The 20,368-nt window shown below is 42.4% G+C and overlaps 1 protein-coding gene across 2 annotated transcripts in view; it reads right to left on the bottom strand.

The window, feature by feature from the left end:
- LOC110529112 (SH3 and PX domain-containing protein 2A) overlaps positions 1–20,368 on the bottom strand; it is a 95,545-nt gene that overhangs the window by 60,381 nt on the left and 14,796 nt on the right. For both annotated transcript variants that reach the window (XM_021611240.3, XM_021611249.3), the window contains exons 5-6: positions 20,232–20,323; positions 5,134–5,165 (exon numbers count right to left, since the gene is read on the bottom strand). In XM_021611240.3, coding sequence (XP_021466915.1) covers positions 5,134–5,165; positions 20,232–20,323 — 124 coding nt within the window. The remainder of the gene's footprint in view (positions 1–5,133; positions 5,166–20,231; positions 20,324–20,368) is intronic.

The raw sequence follows: 20,368 nt of genomic DNA, 5'->3' as shown, positions 1-20,368 counted from the left end.
GCCTAGGCAATCTGACAAAATTACTATTTTAGTAATTCTTCAAAGTAAATAAGGCATACTTTTAAGACTGCTGAATAGCAATCACTTAGATCAGTGGTCAAATCAAAGACCTTAGGATGAAATGCTTACTTACAAGCCCCTAACCAACAATGCAGTTCAAGAAATGCAGTTAAAAAAAAAGAGTTTTAAAAATGCAAATCAATCACAAGGTAACACAAGAAAGTGACATAACAATAACGAGGCAATATACAGGGGGTACCAATACCGAGTCAATGTGCGGGGGTACAGGTTAATCAAGGTCATTTGTAAAGTGAGTGCATAGATAATAAACAGCGAGTAGCAGCAATGTAAAAACAAAAAGAGGACCACTTAATTTGTTTAGTTGCTCAGTAGTCATATGGCTTGGAGGTAGAAGCTTTTAAGGAGCCTTTTGGTCCTAGACTTGGCGCTCTGGTACCGCTTGTGTGAGGTAGCAGAGAGAAGAGTCTATGACTTGGGTAACAGGAGTCTTTGACAATTTTTTGGGCCTTCCTCTGACACCGCCTAGTACATACACTACCGTTCAAAAGTTTGGGGTCACTTAGAAATGTCCTTGTCATTGAAAGAAAAGCTAATTTTATGTCCATTAAAAAAACATCAAATTGATCAGAAATACAGTGTAGACATTGTTAATGTTGTAAATGACTATTGTAGCTGGAAACGGCTGATTTGTAATGGAATATCTGCATAGGCGTATAAGGGCCCAATATCAGCAACCATCACTCCTGTGTTCCAATGGCACACTGTGTTAGCTAATCCAAGTTTATAATTTTAAAAGATTAATTGATCATTAGAAACTATGTTAGAACAGCTGAAAAATCCAACTTCACAGATCTTCATTGTAAAGGGTTTAAACACTGTTTCCCATGCTTGTTCAATGAACCATAAACAATTAATATACATGCACCTGTGGAACGGTCTTTAAGACACTAAAAGCTTAAAGATGGTAGGCAATTAAGGTCACAGTTATGAAAACTTAGGACACTAAAGAAGCCTTTTTACTAACTCTGAAAAACACCAAAAGAAAGATGCCCAGGGTCCCTGCTCATCTGCGTGAATGTGCCTTAGGCATGCTGCAAGGAGGCATGAGGACTGCAGATGTGGCCAGGGCAATAAATTGCAATGTCCGTACTGTGAGACGCCTAAGACAGCGCTACAGAGAGACAGGACGGATAGCTGATTGTCCTCGCAGTGGCAGACCACGTGTAACAACACCTGCACAGGATTGGTACATCCGAACATCACACCTGCGGGACAGGTACAGGATGACATCAACAACTGCCCGAGTTACACCAGGAATGCACAATCCCTCCATCAGTGCTCAGAATGTCCGCAATAGGCTGAGAGAAGCTGGACTGAGGGCTTGTAGGCTTGTTGTAAGGCAGGTCCTCACCAGACATCACCGTCAACAACGTCGCCTATGGGAACAAACCCACCGTCGCTGGACCAGACAGGACTGGCAAAAAGTGCTCTTCACTGACAAGTCGTGGTTGTGTCTCACCAGGGGTGATGGTCGGATTCGCGTTTATCGTTGAAGGAATACGCGTTACACCGAGGCCTGTACTCTGGAGCGGAATCTAGTGAGGTGGAGAGTCCGTCATGGTCTGGGGCAGTGTGTCACAGCACCATCGGACTGATCTTGTTGTCATTGCAGGCAATCTCAACGATGTGTGTTACAGGGAAAACATCCTCCTCCCTCAGGGGGTACCCTTCCTGCAGGCTCATCCTGACATGACCCTCCAGCATGACAATGCCACCAGCCATACTGCTCGTGCTGTGCGTGATTTCCTGCAAGACAGGAATGTCTCTGTTCTGCCATGGCCAGCGAAGAGCCCGGATCTCAATCCCATTGAACACGTCTGGGACCTGTTGGATCGGAGGGTGAGGGCTAGGGCCATTCCCCACAGAAATGTCTGGGAACTTGCAGGTGCCTTGGTGGAAGAGTGGGGTAACATCTGATAGCAAGAACGGGCAAATCTGGTGCAGTCCATGAGGAGGAGATGCACTGCCGTACTTAATGCAGCTGGTGGCCACACCAGGTACTGACTGTGATTTTGACCCCCCCTTTGTTAAGGGACACATTATTCCATTTCTGTTAGACACATGTCTGTGGAACTTGTTCAGTTTATGTCTCAGTTGTTGAATCTTGTTATGTTCATTCAAATATTTACACATGTTAAGTTTGCTGAAAATAAACGCAGTTGACATTGAGAGGATGTTTCTTTTTTTGCTGAGTTTATAAGCCATAAAATGTGCGTTCTCCCTACTTCCACTCACACTACAACCAGCACTGCAGCTGCAATGAATGAGTATAGCAAATAAAATAAAATGTTATTTGTCACATACACATGGTTAGCAGATGTTAATGCGAGTGTAGCAAAATGCTTGTGCTTCTAGTTCCGACAATGCAGTAATAACCAACGAGTAATCTAACCTAACAATTCCACAACTACTACCTTATACACACACAAGTGTAAAGGGATAAAGAATATGTACATAAAGATATATGAATGAGTGATGGTTCAGAATGGCATAGGCAAGATGCAGTAGATGGTATCGAGTACAATATATACATATGAGATGAGTGATGTAAGGTATGTAAACATAAAAGTGGCATAGTTTAAAGTGGCTAGTGATACATGTATTACATAAAGATGGCAAGATTCGGTAGATGATATAGAGTACAGTATATACATATGAGATGAGTAATGTAGGGAATGTAAACATTATATTAAGTGGCATTGTTTAAAGTGGCTAGTGATACATTTTTTCCATCAATTTCCATCAATTTCCATTATTGAAGTGAGCTGGAGTTGAGTCAGTATGTTGGCACCAGCCACTCAATGTTAGTGGTGGCTGTTTAACAGTCTGATGGCCTTGAGATAGAAGCTGTTTTTCAGTCTCTCGGTCCCTGCTTTGATGCACCTGTACTGACCTCGCCTTCTGGATGATAGCGGGGTGAACAGGCAGTGGCTCGGGTGGTATTGTCCTTGATAATCTTTATGGCCTTCCTGTGACATCGGGTGATGTAGGTGTCCTGGAGGGCAGGTAGTTTGCCCCCGGTGATGCATTGTGCAGACCTCACTACCCTCTGGAGAGCCTTACGGTTGTGGTCGGAGCAGTTGCCGTACCAGGCGGTGATACAGCCCGACAGGATGCCCTCGATTGTGCATCTGTAGAAGTTTGTGAGTGCTTTTGGTGACAAGCCGAATTTCTTCAGCTACTGCGCCTTCTTCACAACGCTGTCTGTGTGGGTGGACCAATTCAGTTTGTCCGTGATGTGTACGCCGAGGAACTTAAAACTTACTACCCTCTCCACTACTGTCCTGTCGATGTGGATAGCGGGGTGCTCCCTCTGCTGCTTCGATAAGTTTGCGTTATTATTATCAGCGGCTTGTGTCTTTTCTAATATCAAGGAATATTTCACTTTCTCTGAATTGGTGCATGACACTGCTATACTCATTCACTGTAGCTTTAGTGCTTGTTGTTGCGCGAGTGGACGTAGGGAGAACGTGCATTTTATGGCTTATAAAAGTGTTGAACAAAGTGTTGACAGTGCTGATTAACAACTTAAACATGAACTTACTTGTAAAAACAGCAGCTGCTTGCTGTATTCATTGAGTCTCTCTATAGTCATGGTTTTAAAAGTTTTGAAATCATACAGCCTACATTTTTTATGTCTCGAGGAAACTGCAGACACTGTGATCTGCGCTATCTGATTGACCAGGGGTAGGCCTATAGGTGCACCTGATTTGCTCTCTGGGCCTGCCGGGTATGCAGAGTTCTACCATCAGACACATTAAATGTTTTAAAAAAGGGAACACTTAGCCTTCCCAGCATTAAGGCTGCAGAATCAAGTGTGCCTACCGCCAACAGCACTGAACGAAGAAACGCAAGGCTTTACCGTTGTTGTTTTTTACAGAAATGTTTGGTGATCGACTATGAATGCCTTGGAGATCGACTAGTCGATCGCGATTGACCGGTTGGTGACCACTTTCAGGTAGAGATACCTTGCCAGGCAACTGCTTTCTATTCCTCTAGATCATGCGTTTTCTCTTCTCTCCGTCTCTGTGTCTGCTCCACACAGACCGGACAAGTAGGTGGGTGCGCAATGGATTATGGTCATTGCAGTTAATTACCACGTTCTCTAAGCAAAACTATGTAGAATAATGATTGGCCTGTTAGAAACTACAACTCCCTACTACATTGCACAGTTCAGGCTTGATCCGAGTGATCTCTAGAGAAACTGCGTATCGAGCACACAGAAGAAAGAAAAACTAAATGGATTTAAAATAATTGAACGGACTCCAGTAAATTGTTTATAAAACAAAAAATAACCGAAATTTGGGTTAATTGCTCAGAACTATCACCTGGTAACATCACCTGGAGTGTAGAATGCTGGTGACTCAAGTACGCACACACACGGTCATACTGCAGATGCACAGCTGCGCCCCCAGCCCTTCTGAATCCTACGTATAAACCCACCCAAGGCCATATGCCCATGCACTGAGCCCACTCACCGTCCCAACAGTCAGCACCCAACCCAGGCACAGCATAGCTGTACAAACAGGTGCTCCTTCCCACCCAACGCTGTTTGCTTAACCCTTTCATCACAATAAGCTGTGTTGGATTTGGCTGTGTGCATTAAGCAGAGACTTGATATGTTATCGTGAGCCGAGTTGGTCTTAGTATACACTTGTGACGTTATAGAGCTTTCTTCAACGGTCTATTCAATCTTTGCTGGAAAGGATATGGACTCCCAATAAATGTTTTGTTACTGTATGCCTGTTTGGTACAAAGACATGTATGCCTACACACACAAACACCAACAGAGATACACACACACACACCAGACAAATGTCAAAAATGGACTTAGAAAAATCATCTCATAGGCTACATGACCTGTTCCAGGTAACTGGATAACCAACCAAAGTCATACACTACTGTAATAACTTAAATCAAAAAAGAACGCACTTCCACTGAAAACACAAATTACACACAGGACTCCATGCAATGTAACTGACCGGAGCAGAGTAGATGCACTTCTATGTGAGTGCTGATCAATATAGAGAGAAATTGGGTGACTTGTCTTACCTGACTTGCGTTTGGTGGATCCCCCATAGTCCCTGCAAAAAAAACAACACCAGAGAGTCATGGTCAGTGTTGTGACAGGGAGCCAGGCCAGAGCAGGAGCATGCTGTCCTACAGAGGACTCTGTACACTACCAGCCAAACCCTCATTAAGAATGCACACACACAGACAGGCACCCCACATGGAGCATGTCAGAGAGAGGGAGAAAGATTGAGGGAGAGGGAGGGACAGAGAGGGAGAAAGAAGGAGAGAGAGAGACTAGTCTGTGGCAACCTAAATGCCAGAACTGGACAAGAACCTGACACCCTCAGCACACAGGGGGACAAACACCTACCTGGTGGTGACAGCATTCCCTCCCCCATATGCCCCTCTTGGCACAACTACGACATAACCAACAAAAACAGGTCACAACTCCTGCAGCTCTGTTACACACTGGGTATGTAGATAGTCAATGGTAGGCTTCGAGAGGACTCCTATGGTAGGTACACCTATAGCTCATCTCTTGGCAGTAGTACTGTAGACTACTTTATCACTGACCTCAACCCAGAGTCTCTCAGAGTGTTCACAGTCAGCCCACTGACACCCCTATCAGATCACAGCAAAATCACAGTATACTTGAACAGAGCATTACTCAATCATGAGGCATCAAAGCCAAAGGAACTAAAAATTATTAAGAAATGCTATAGATGGAAGGAAAGTAGTGTGAAAACCTACCAAAAAACAATCAAGCAACAACAAATTCTATCCCTTTTAGACAACTTCCTGGACAAAACGTTCCACTGTAACAGTGAAGGTGTAAACTTGGCAGAAGAAAACCTAAAACATTACATTTGACCTTTCAGCTTCCCTATCAAATCTAAACATTTCAAACAGAAAACCTTAGAAAATTAACAAACAATTTTAAGGGAAGGCCCTAAAAATTGTCAAAGACAAATTGTCAGCCACCCTAGTCATAGAATGCTCTCGATGCTACCGCAAGGCAAGCGGTACAAGAGCGCCAAGTCTAGGGCCATGATTCCTGAACAGCAAATTCAATGGCTACACAGAACATTTGCATTGATCCCCCCCTTTTTACGCTTCTGCTACTCTCTGTTTATTATCTATGCATACTCACTTTAACTCTACCTACATGTATACTACCTTTCAAAAGTTTAGGGTCATTGGGAAATGTCCTTGTTTTTGAAAGAAAAGCATAATTTTTTTGTCCATTAAAATAACATAAACTTGATCAGAAATACAGTGTAGACATTGTTAATATTGTAAATGACTATTGTAGCTGAAAACAGCTATTATTTGTCATTTTTATTTTTTACTTATCTATTTTTTTTACTTAACCAACAATGCAGTTAAGAAAAATAAGTGTTAAGGGCTTGTAAGTAAGCATTTCACTGTAAATGTTAACACCTGTATTGGGCCGATGTGACAAAAAAACATTTGATTTGATAAAAATTTGAACAATGACAAAATTATTTATCATTTAATGGTTTGTTAAACAAATGAGGAGATGGGAGAGGCAGGACTTGCAGCGCAATCTGCGTCAAAAATAGAACTGACTTCTATTTTAGCCCTTGGCAACGCAGATGCTCCTTGACGCGCGTGAGCAGTGTGGGGTGCAATAATTGAATAACATAGATTTCTACATTTATTTTGCAACGCTCGCGCACTTGACGTGAGTGGTGTAGTCAGCCTGTTAGAGACCCAGAAAACCTGAGCCTACACCTTCACTATGGTGAATCACTAAAACAATACAGGAATAAACTACAGAAAAAGAAGGAACAACACGTCAGAAATCAGCTCAATGTAATTGAAGAATCATAGACCAACCACTTCTGGGAAAATTGGAACAACAACACGACAAAACAGAGATGCTTGTTCTAGGTTCCAAGAAACAAAGAGATCTTCTTTTGAATCTGACAATTAATCTTAATGGTTGTACAGTCGTCTCAAATAAAACTGTGAAGGACCTCGGCGTTACTCTGGACCCTGATCTCTCTTTTGACGAACATATCAAGACTGTTTCAAGGACAGCTTTTTTCCATCTACGTAACGTTGCAAAAATGAGAAGTTTCTATCCAAAAATGATGCAGAAAATGTAATCCATGCTTTTGTTACTTCTAGGTTAGACTACTGCAATGCTCTACTTTCCGGCTAACTGGATAAAGCACTAAATATACTTCAGTTAGCTGCTAGAATCCTGACTAGAACCCAAAAATGTGATCATATTACTCCAGTGCTAGCCTCCCGACACTGGCTTCCTGTCAAGGCAAGGGCTGATTTCAAGGTTTTACTGCTAACCTACAAAGCATTACATGGGCTTGCTCCTACCCATCTCTCTGATTTGGTCCTGCCGTACATACCTACACGTACGCTACGGTCACAAGATGCATGGTGGCAAAGTAAATACAATATAGCAAGTAAAACACTGGAATGGTAGATTTGCAGTGGAAGAATGTGCAAAGTAGAAATAAAAATTATGGGGTGCAACGGATCAAAATAAATTAAATACAGTAGGGAAAGAGGTAGTTGTTTGGGCTAAATTATAGGTGGGCTATGTACATGTGCAGTAATCTGTGAGCTGCTCTGACAATTGGTGCTTAAAGCTAGTGAGGGAGATAAGTGTTTCCAGTTTCAGAGATTTTTGTAGTTCGTTCCAGTCATTGGCAGCAGAGAACTGGAAGGAGAGAAATAATTGGTTTTGGGGGTGACTAGAGAGATATACCTGCTGGAGCGTGTGCTACAGGTGGGAGATGCTATGGTGACCAGCGAGCTGAGATAAGGGGGGACTTTACCTAGCAGGGTCTTGTAGATGACATGGAGCCAGTGGGTTTGGCGACGAGTATGAAGCGAGGGCCAGCCAACGAGAGCGTACAGGTCGCAATGGTGGGTAGTATATGGGGCTTTGGTGACAAAACGGATTGCACTGTGATAGACTGCATCCAATTTGTTGAGTAGGGTATTGGAGGCTATTTTGTAAATGACATCGCCAAAGTCGAGGATTGGTAGGATGGTCAGTTTTACAAGGGTATGTTTGGCAGCATGAGTGAAGGATGCTTTGTTGCGAAATAGGAAGCCAATTCTAGATTTAACTTTGGATTGGAGATGTTTGACATGGGTCTGGAAGGAGAGTTTACAGTCTAACCAGACACCTAAGTATTTGTAGTTGTCCACGTATTCTAAGTCAGAGCCGTCCAGAGTAGTGATGTTGGACAGGCGGGCAGGTGCAGGTAGCGATCGGTTGAAAAACATGCATTTAGTTTTACTTGTATTTAAGAGCAATTGGAGGCCACGGAAGGAGAGTTGTATGGCATTGAAGCTTGCCTGGAGGGTTGTTAACACAGTGTCCAAAGAAGGGCCAGAAGTATACAGAATGGTATCATCTGCGTAGAGGTGGATCAGAGACTCACCAGCAGCAAGAGCGACCCCATTGATGTATACAGAGAAGAAGGTCGGTCCAAGAATTGAACCCTGTGACACCCCCATAGAGACTGCCAGAGGTCCGGACAGCACTATCCTATTTGACACACTGAACTCTATCAGAGAAGTAGTTGGTGAACCAGGCAAGGCAATCATTTGAGAAACCAAGGCTGTTGAGTCTGCCGATGAGGATGTGGTGATTGACAGAGTCGAAAGCCTTGGCCAGATCAATGAATACGGCTGCACCGTAATGTTTCTTATCGATGGCGGTTAAGATATCGTTTAGGACCTTGAGCGTGGCTGAGGTGCACCCATGACCAGCTCTGTAACCAGATTGCATAGCAGAGAAGGTATGGTGAGATTCGAAATGGTCGGTAATCTGTTTGTTGACTTGGCTTTCGAAGACCTTAGAAAGGCATGGTAGGATAGATATAGGTCTGTAGCAGTTTAGGTCAAGAGTGTCCCCCCCTTTGAAGAGGGGGATGACCGCAGCTGCTTTCCAATCTTTGGGAATCTCAGACGACACGAAAGAGAGGTTGAACAGGCTAGTAATAGGGGTGGCAACAATTTCGGCAGATAATTTTAGAAAGAAAGGGTCCAGATTGTCTAGCCCGGCTGATTTGTAGGGGTCCAGATTTTGCAGCTCTTTCAGAACATCAGCTGAACGGATTTGGGAGAAGGAGGAATGGGGAAGGCCTGGCCTGGCCGGTTCCCCTCTTTCCACTGGGATTCTCTGCCTCTAACCCTATTACAGGGGCTGAGTCACTGGCTTACTGGTGCTCTTTCATGCCATCCCTAGGAGGGGTGCGTCACTTGAGTGGGTTGAGTCACTGATGTGATCTTCCTGTCTGGGTTGGCGCCCCCCCTTGGGTTGTGCCGTGGCGGAGATCTTTGTGGGCTATACTCGGCCTTGTCTCAGGATGGTAAGTTGGTGGTTGAAGATATCCCTCTAGTGGTGTGGGGGCTGTGCTTTGGCAAAGTGGGTGGGGTTATATCCTTCCTGTTTGGCCCTGTCCGGGGGTATCATCGGATGGGGCCACAGTGTCTCCTGACCCCTCCTGTCTCAGCCTCCAGTATTTATGCTGCAGTAGTTTATGTGTCGGGGGGCTAGGGTCAGTTTGTTTTATCTGGTGTACTTCTCCTGTCTTATCCGGTGTCCTGTGTGAATTTAAGTATGCTCTCTCTAATTCTCTCTCTCTCTCTTTCTTGGAGAACCTGAGCCCTAGGACCATGCCTCAGGACTACCTGGCATGATGACTCCTTGCTGTCCCCAGTCCACCTGTTCACCGGACGTACTACCTGTCCCAGACCTATTATTTGACCATGCTGGTCATTTATGAACACTTGAAAATCTTGGCCATGTTCTGTTATAATCTCCACCCGGCACAGCCAGAAGAGGACTGGCCACCCCACAGCCTGGTTCCTCTCTAGGTTTCTTCCTAGGTTTTTGACTTTCTAGGGAGTTTTTCCTAGCCACCGTGCTTCTACACCTGCATTGTTTGCTGTTTGGGGTTTTAGGCTGGGTTTCTGTACAGCACTTTGAGATATCAGCTGATGTACGAAGGGCTATATAAATACATTTGATTTGAAGAGTTATCTATCTATCTATCTATCTATCTATCTATCTATCTAAAATGAAGATGTATAGGTAAATCTCTTCTCCAATCTTTTTTGGCCCTATAACAAAGAACAAACAACAGAAACCGATACATGATCAAATACAAATCTTAGAATCAACTTTTAAAGACTACCAGAACCCACTGGATTCTCCAATTACATTGAATGAACTACAGGACAAAATACAAACCCTCCAACCCAAAAAAGCCTGTGGTATAATTACTTGACACATTGGAAAGAATTATCAAAAAAACTGAGCAAACTAGAATGCTATTTGGCCCTAAACAGAGAGTACACAGAGGCAGAATACCTGACCACTGTGACTGACTCAAACTTAAGGAAAGCTTTGACTATGTACAGACTCAGTGAGCATAGCCTTGCTATTGCGAAAGGCTGCCGTAGGCAGACCTGGCTCTCAAGAGAAGACAGGCTATGTGCACACTGCCCACAAAAAGAGGTGGAGACTGAGCTGCACTTCCTAATCTCCCGCCAAATGTATGACCATAGAGACACATATTTCCCTCAGATTACACAGATCCACAAAGAATTCAAAAAACAAATCAAATGTAGATAAACTCACATATCTACTGGGTGAAAAACCACAGTGTGCCATCACAGCAGCAAGATTTGTGGCCTGTTGCCACAAGAAAAGGGCAACCAGTGAAGAACAAACACCATTGTAAATACAACCCATCTATGCTTATTTATTTTCCCTTTTGTATTTTAACTATTTGCACATAATGACAGTTGAAATGTCTTTATTCTTTTGGAACTTTTGTGAGTGTAATGTTTAATGTTAATTGTTATTGTTTATTTCAGTTTTGCTTATTATCTACTGCACTTGCTTTGGCAATGTTAACATATGTTTCCCATGCCAATAAAGTCCTTCAATTGAAATTGAGAGGGAGAACAAGGGAGAGAGAGAGGGAGAGATTGCTGTGTGTACAGTATGTGAAAGTGAGAGAGAGTGACAGAGTGAGTGAGTGATTGTTGATTTGCATCTGTTTATTGGTGGAGCATGTGTGTGTGTGTGTGTATGTTGTGCATGTGTGTGCATGCGTACTGCAGTTTGGAAATGGCAGTTTGCAGGTTTTCATTAGGTTAACCTCAGACTGAACAGTGTGTGTTGAAAGACTGAAGGTCAATGTGAATGCAAACACAGACAGCTGTTTAGTGAGGCCAGCAGCAGGACTACAACAATGTACAATTTGGTCAAACAATTCCATAAGTTGTGTTTATCAACCTCAAGAAAATGTAGGTTATGATCAGCTGCTGAAGTTAATAAACTGTTTTGGTGAATGTAGAAATTATAACCCTTTATAAAAGTATCCAATCCTGACATGTTATTACCTAAAGTAAAATACTGTACCACGGTATCCACTATGAATGTTAAAATAGTCATTGACTCGACAAGCATTGTCAGAACACAGAGCCTAGTCTTTGTTTGAACTCAATGAGGTCTTTCTTAAGCTGTCAAGAGTTGCCATTGTGACATGATAGGCCTTTGGGTAGTGTGATATGCCCAGCTGATTCTTAAAGTCATAGTAGTGACCATTTTAACTATGATAAATGGATCTATATGACAAAATATCAGTGAAGCGACATCAAACCCGCTTAATGAAATACAGTATTACGACCGTTACTTGTTGCCTGAACTGTACTTAATATATTAAACCTAGAAATAAAACTGAACTGGAACAATTTAATAGCGCTATCACAACAAACTCCAACAAACGTCCCTATTCCTTCAGCCAATGGAACATTTTAAGAACAGTACCTCTAAATATTCAGAAGAATTTTCTGAAACAAACTCAACTAGGCAGAGTCCTCTTGGTGCCTCAAGAGACATGTAAATAGTTAATTTTTCACTTCATGAAAAACAGACTCATTAAATCTTACCTCATTTTGAAATAACAAGGTAATCAGATTAAATAGACACTTCCATTTAACTATTACATGGATCTAGCATACGTACACTGCCATTCAAATGTTTGGGGGTCACTGAGAATTGTCCTAGTTTATGAGAGAAAAGCACATTTTTTTTGTCCATTAAAATAACATTACATTGATCAGAAATACAGTGTTGACCGTGTTAATGTTGTAAATGACTATTGGAGCTGGAAACGTCAGATTTTTTAATGGAATATCTACATAAGCGTACAGAGGCCCATTATCAGAAACCATCACTCATGTGTTCCAATGGCACGTTGTGTCAGCTAATACATGTTTATCATTTTAAAAGGCTAATTGATCATTAGAAAACCCTTTTGCAATTATGTTAGCACAGCTGAAAACTGTTGTACTTATAAATAAAACTGGCCTTCTTTAGGCTAGTCAAGAAACTGGAGCATCAGCATTTGTGGGTTCGAATACAGACTCAAAATGGCCAGAAACAAATAACTTTCTTCTGAAACTCTATTCTTGTTCTGAGAAATGAATGAATGTTATTCCATGTGAGAAATTACCAAGAAACGGAAGATCTCGTACAACGCTGTGTACTACTCCCTTCACAGAAAAGTGCAAACGGTCTCTAACCAGAATAGAAAGAGGAGTGGGAGGCCCCGGTGCACAACTGAGCAAGAGGAAAAGTACATTAGAGTGTCTAGTTTGAGAAACAGACACCTCACAAGTCCTCAACTGGCAGCTTCATTAAATATTACCCGCAAAACATCAATCTCAATGTCAACAGTGAAGTGGCGACTACGGGATGGTGGCCTTCTAGTTGAGGACTTGAGGCGTTGGTTTCTCAAACTAGACACTAGACACATAACCTTATATCCTGCTCCTTTTGATTCCTAGCCAACATACTAAGACTTGAACTGTATCAAAAATGAACAATAGTTTTTGGGAACACTTTACTAAAGTTTATCCTGACTTGTGAACATGAAAACATGTACTGACTGTATATGGAACTAGGCAAGTGCTTATTAGTATCTCATTAATAGGTTATTCATCATTTGTAAGTTGAGGTAGTTGATGTAGTTAAGGTTATAGTAAGCAACCATCGGGTCCAGTTTTACACCTACCTTAAACACAAACCCTATCCCTTAACATACAGTGCCTTGCGAAAGTATTCGGCCCCCTTGAACTTTGCGACCTTTTGCCACATTAATAATTTTGCACGCCCAATTTTTCAGTTTTTGATTTGTTAAAAAAGTTTGAAATATCCAATAAATGTCGTTCCACTTCATGATTGTGTCCCACTTGTTGTTGATTCTTCACAAAAAAATACAGTTTTATATCTTCATGTTTGAAGCCTGAAATGTGGCAAAAGGTCGCAAAGTTCAAGGGGGCCGAATACTTTCGCAAGGCACTGTACACACCAATAATCATTACACCACTTCAGCCAATTCTTTGCTGAGGGCCAGTCAGGAGAATAGAGCTGTTATATTGGACGGTTGGACCTCTGGCCTCTGGATCTAGCTATTTATGGTCCTGGGCCGTAGTGGCATATGAAACGCATTACCATGGAGGACTGGGTGGGGTAGAGGGGCTGGGGAGCGTTAAGGGCTAGAGTGGGGGGGGGGGGGGGGGGGGGGCGGGGGAGGCTGGATCAGCCAGGCTAGCAAGTGACTAGTACCTCAGAGATGGAATAATACACTTCCCAGGAGAAGAATGCATATGCACTCTGGCTCAACCCACTGCTACCAATAGTAAAATCTAATAGATGTGGGGATGGTAAGGGGAGAAAATACGTCCAAACACTATTAAAATGTTTAAGATGGTGTGTTATTGCTTTCTGCTTTGATGTTAACCTTTTGCTGACTGGAAAGTGTCTGTCTTCACACACACACACACACACACATGCATATTCACACAAATGCAGTGCATTCGGAAAGTATTCAGATCCCTTCACTTTTTCCACATTTTGTTACGTTACAGCCTTATTCAAAAAATGTGTTCAATCGATTTTTCCCCCTCATCAATCTACATACAATACCCCATAATGACAAAGCAAAAACAGGTTTTTAGAAATGTTTGTTGATTTATTACAAATAAAAACCAGAAATATGATATTTACATAAGTATTCAGATCCTTTACTCAGTACTGTTGAACAACTGTATTGTTGAAGCACCTTTGGCAGCCTTGAGTCTTCTTGAGTATGATGCTACACGCTTCGCCCACTTGTATTTCGGGAGTTTCTCCCATTCTTCTCCTCTCAAGAGGAGAAGGTCAGGTTGGATGGGGAGCGTTGCTGCACAGCTATTTTCAGGTCTCTCCAGAGATGTTTGATCAGGTTCAAGTCCAGGCTCTGAATGGGCCACTCAAGGACATTTAGAGACTTGTCCTGAAATATATCCTGCGTTGTCTTGGCTGTGTGCTTAGGGTCATTGTCCTATTGGAAGGTGAACCTTTGCCCCCAGTCTGAAGTCTTGAGCGCTCTGGAGCAGGTTTTTATCAAGGATCTCTCTCTGTACTTCGCTCTGTTCATCTTTGCCTCGATCCTGACTAGTCTCCCAGTCCTTGCAGCTAAAAAACATCCCCACAGCATGATGCTGCCGCCACAATGCTTCAACATAGGGATGGTGCTAGGTTTCTTCCAGATGTGACACTTGGCATTCAGGCCAAAGAGTTCATTGGTTTCATCAGACAGGAGAATCTTGTTTCTCATGGTCTGAGAGTCTTTAGATGTCCTTTGGCAAACTCCAAGTGGGCGTTCATGTGCCTTTTACTGAGGAGTGGCTTCCGTCTGGCCACTCTACTATAAAGGCCTGATTGGTGGAGTGTTGCAGAGATGGTTGTCTTTCTGGAAGGTTCTCCCATCGCCACAGAGGAACTCTGTAGCTCTGTCAGTGACCATCGAGTTCTTGGTCACCTCCCTGACCAAGGCCCTGCTCCCCCTATTGCTCAGTTTGGCCGGGCGGCCAACTCTAGGAAGAGTCTTGGTGGTTCCAAACATATTCCATTTAAGAATTATGGAGTCACTGTGTTATTGGAGACGTTCAATGCTGCAGACCTTTTCTGGTAATCTTCCCCAGATCTGTGCCTCGACATAATCCTGTCTCTGAGCTCTACGGAAACTTTCTTCGGCCTCATGGCTTGGTTTTTGCTCTGACATGCACTGTCAACTGTGGGACCTTATATAGACAAGTGTGTGCCTTTCCAAATCATGTCAAATTAAATTAATTTACCACTGATGGACTCCAATCAAGTTGTAGAAACATCTCAAGGATGATCAATGGAAACAGGATGCACCTGAGCTCAATTTCAAGTCTCATAGCAAATGGTCTGAATACCTAAATATGGTATCTGTTTTAAATTTTTAATACATTTGCAAAAATTTCTAAAAACCTGCTTTTGCTTTGACAGTTTGGGGTAGTGTGTGCCGATTGCTGAGGGTCTTTTTATTTTTTAAATCCATTTTAGAATAAGGCTGTTGAGTAACAAAATGTGGAAAAAGTCAAGGGGTCTGAATACTTTCCGAAGACACTGTACAGTACATACATATACAAGAACAAAACAATCACTCTCACACCCACTCTCTCCCTAATACACACCCTCACACACAGAAACATTCACTGCATGGGTGGGGGAGTTTTGAATATACCATTGCATCTGAATCCGCGAGGGCCCATCCTGAGCCAGAGTTGAGAATAACCAGCTGTTTGTGTGCAACTGCAGCTCAGTCTTTGTAGGTGGGCCTATTAGACATGGAATGTGAAATATTAGGCTTTTGCACACAGTTTTTAACCAGTTGGGTTTCATCCAAGAGACAGAGTCTGCTCGAGGTATACACTAAACAAATACTGCTGTCCGTAACCTTAGTCTGTCCCCTGCATGCGTTACCCCTGGTCCGTGGTCAAAAGACATTGAACAGGAAGTCATTACAGGCCTAATCAAGAGTTGACCTGCCCACAGAATCATGCAGTGTGTGCACTTGTGGGAGGAGGGGGATGACAAGCGCATGGATACATCCATTGGGTGATCATCCTTGGATAGCAGTGGGAATCAGGTCAGATATAGAGAATGCTGTTTTGACCCTATGTCAACTACTAATGATATATCTCGTGGTGATTTAATAACATGACACAGGTTTTATGTTGTTGTTGTTTATACAGCATCTCCAAGGGGTAGGTTGTGTTTCTGGTTCATGTGTGTGTGTGCTTGTGTGGGATATGCATGCAACTGACATGCAAAAGCACTTGTTCTGATTAAATCTACTGAACCTTATGTGCTCTCTCTCTCTCACAAACACACACACACACACACTGTACTCCGTTCTCCATCCTGTCCCGAGGTACAGAGTCAATGACAACCTAGTTTCCAATTTAGTAAAAGCCCCTAGACAATGGAGCTCCTGGATCCATGTCAGTGAAGGTAAATAGCACGATGGTTAGATTAGTTTGTTGGCTAATCAGAAGCCAGCATATTTGCTTTTTGGCCTACATTTGTCCAAAATAGTTTGTTTCAGTACAATATCTATCATCTTATCTTTTGAGATGAAAACTCTATGCATAATTCAATCTATTTTGTTACCGTAAAACCCTTGTTCAGAAACATATCGGTGGCTCCCTCTTGTGATAGTAAAGGTATTGTATTTCTGGTTTCTGTATACTGCTTGAGTGGTGGAATGAGGTTCCTGAGAAAATAGAGGGCAATGGAGGGAAGGCAATTGTAACTGTCAAGATGCTTTCCGTCTGAGAAATGAGCACACATGACTTCAACAAACAAACTACTTGTCAGGCAACAAGTCACATCAGGTTGTTTCCTTCATACTTACCTTCATACAATACACAATTTGACAATGAGTCCCATGGTCTGACTATTGACAGAGAGCAAACCAAGGACTGTCAGGTCAGACCAAAAGAAGCGGGACTAAGTCTGAATCTATTTATTGTCCGCTCATGAAGCCAATATACAGGTAACTGCCAAAATAATGGAACTTCTTGAGTAAAGTATATTGAAAGCAGGTGCTTCCACACAGTTGTGGTTCCTGAGTTAATTAAGCAATTAACATCCCATAACGCTAACACTTCTGCGTCAACGTGACATTCTACCTGCTACACAGAAACCAACCAAAATCAAAAATAAATTCTCATTATTTCCATTCACAAAGATGAACGCATGTGTCAGCCATCGAGAACTGAACCTCAGCAATTCTTGAGCATGGACGCTGCCATTGGACACATGACTTCAACAAACGAGCAGTATAGCAGCTTTCATTGATTTCAAAGGAAGAATTCCCTTAACAGCTGATTGCAATGCCGGACGCCCGATGGCTGCAGTGCAGCAGGGCCGTTAGGGTCATGTATAAAAATGCTGTGCAGGCCATTATTTTTGCTAGCAAGACTATGCCCCCATAGGATGACAATGCCCACCTCCACAGGGCAAGAGTGGTCACTGAATGGTTTGATGAGCATGAAAACGATGTAAACCACATGCCATGGCTGTCTCAGTCACCAGATCTCAAGCCAATTCTGGAGCGGGGGCTGAGACAGCGTTTTCCACCACCATCAACAAAGCACCAAATGATGGAATTTATCATAAAATAATGGTGTCGCATCCCTCCAATAGGGTTCCAGACACTTGTAGAATCTATGCCAAGGTGCATTGAAGCTGTTCTGGCTCGTGTTGCCCAACGTCCTTTAAGACACTTTATGTTGGTGTTTCCTTTATTTTGGCAGTTGCCTGTGCATTCTCTACCAACTACATAATAAGAACAATCTTCTTTGGTTGTCATAGAGGGATTTTAACATTGACTGTAATGTGACAGACAACATGGGGCCATGAGGGAGCCATAGATCAGTAGAGCAGAACTCTCTCTCTCTGAACTATAACCCAGGAGCAGGCCGGGATCTGGGTGGTATGGAGGGGCTCCGCTGACAACCATCCTGCCTTTACTCCAAACTGATTATGGGAAAGCTGTGGTGGGCTATCTGTGGGATTGAAGAAGGATTATACTTTTTGAAGTGGGATTATCGTGTGAGTGCGTGTGTGTGTGTGGAGGGTAGCTGTCGTAGGTGGAGACCACCATGAAGAATACCAAGAGAATAATTGGTTGAGGCAGCGAAGATACATCTGAATGCTGTTAAACATATTTGAGGCAATTCACAGTTAAACAAATGCCAACATCTTTGGCATTTGCTGCAAAGTTAAATGTCAGCTTTTACTGCACATTTTCCAAGAAAGGAAAATGAGCTGAACTAAAATTAACTAGATGACCTCAAGGAGGTGAGAAAAAAATAACTAAATGCAGATGTAAGTTTCCAATGATCAAATGTCCATTGACACCAAGTACCTAAGCCTACTGGTATAGATCTGAGGATGAATAGGGCTGGCACAATTACCATATTACCGTGTAACCGACGGTTATGGATGAAGATCGCCATGACTAACGTCATAACCGTTTTTAAGGAGCGAACAGCTGACCGAAGATGTGACGGTAACGTACTCCTAACAACGTGATGAAACCTTGTTGATCCTTGCTGAAACAAGCAAGGTGTTGCAGCAAATAAGTCTTTGGTTGCCTAAGCAATGGCCCTCTCCCTGCAGCAGCAGCACACATAGAAATATAATTAATAAAAACAGGCTTGGGAACTTCTAACCCTGGCAATTTGACTGGTAAACCTATGGATACACTTGCAATGTTTCCACTGTAATGTAGAATGTTTATTCAAATTATGTTAACTGACGTGGCTCATGCAATGGAATATATTTTTGTAATGTCAGTTGAGTTGAATCAACAAATCACAGCAAATACTGATGGGTACACTTCCTGCTTTTACTTCTTTCTTTTACCTCTTGCTTTGCACCTAAGGGTACACTCACAATGGCCACCAGTCCACCCATTATTCCTTAATTGACTTGAAATGTGGACCTCCGTTCTAGTCATTCTTTTATTTTTTTAAATTGATTTTTTAACCTTTATTTAACCAGGAAGGGCTCATTGAGATTAAAATCTCTTTTTCAAGAGCGCCCTGGCCAAGATAGGCAGCACCAAGTCATTACAAAAAAAAAATTACAGACAGACAACATGAAAAACTACAAGTAATCTAGTAAAAACCATTGAATTCACAAGAGTATAAAACAGCAAATTAAAAATATTGACAGGTCAGGGAATCAGCCTCAAAATCCTTCATTGGTGATTTAAAAACACCATATCGGGACAAGTTCTTCCAGTTTAAAAGTATTTTGTAAGGTGTTCCAAGACGATGGCGCAGAGTACATAAAAGCCCTTTTACCAAATTCAGTTCAGACATTTGGAACAGTTAGCAGGATAAAGTCCAGCGAACGAAGAGAGTACCCACCCCATTTCTGAACAATAAAAATGCACAAATAAAAAGGTAGTAAACCCCAAATGGCTTTGTAAATAAAAGTATACCAGTGACTGAGCCTACGAGTGACTAGAGAAGGCCAGCCAACCCTGGTATACAAAGTGCAGTGGTTCTATTCTATTTCTATGGCAGCACATGCAGCAACTAGCGGAGGAGAGGAGAAATATATAAATTAATAACCAATCAAAAAAAATCATATTCGACCGGTTATTATGGTGACTGTGGTCATGTGGCTAGCCAATAACCGTCATCCAAAATTCCATGACCGTCACAGCCCTAAGGATGATAAATTAATTATAGTAATGCCTTGTCTGACCTGAGACCTGAACTTAACCTCCCTCTCATAATACCATTGAACAAAAAGCTCTGCGCTAGGATCAGGTGTCACCTCCCATGTATCATCATTAATAAAACACCAGTGCCTTGCTGACCATCCGTCATCTATGTGACATGAGGTCACTTGGAGATCAAAACATGTCAGCGTGGGTGAGAGACATCTGCACCAGCTGCTAGCACACTGACACACACACATTACACATATACTTGGTATAATCATACTCATGCAAATGAACTACTAGTACATAGTAACCTAAATTAAACATGTGTGTTGTTGTACTACTGTAACAAGTCCACTTGGGGGCAGTGTTTGATACATTACAGTACAGCTGAAAAGTACAACATGAAGAACCGGTAATTAGCCCCAAACAGTAAAGACAGAAATGGATAAATAGCCACACTATAAAACATTACAATATGTGGGATAACCATGTATTATTATAATAAGTTAAACTCACTCTTTAGGAGGGTTAAGGTCCTCAGCCTTGGTTTCAAAGAACCTCAGCACCTCCTCACTCTGGGAGATCTGGTTAGGGAGCCTCATCAGGGCCTGTAGGGAGAGAGGGAAGGAGATGGAAAAGATTATAATTGTGAA

The sequence above is a fragment of the Oncorhynchus mykiss genome, chromosome 1, assembly GCF_057628025.1.
Source record: "Oncorhynchus mykiss isolate SJ-2025 chromosome 1, ASM5762802v1, whole genome shotgun sequence".
Classification (NCBI taxonomy): Eukaryota; Metazoa; Chordata; class Actinopteri; order Salmoniformes; family Salmonidae; genus Oncorhynchus; species Oncorhynchus mykiss.
The sequence above is the reverse complement of the archived record's forward strand: the minus strand, read 5'-3'. Positions and strand labels throughout refer to the sequence as shown.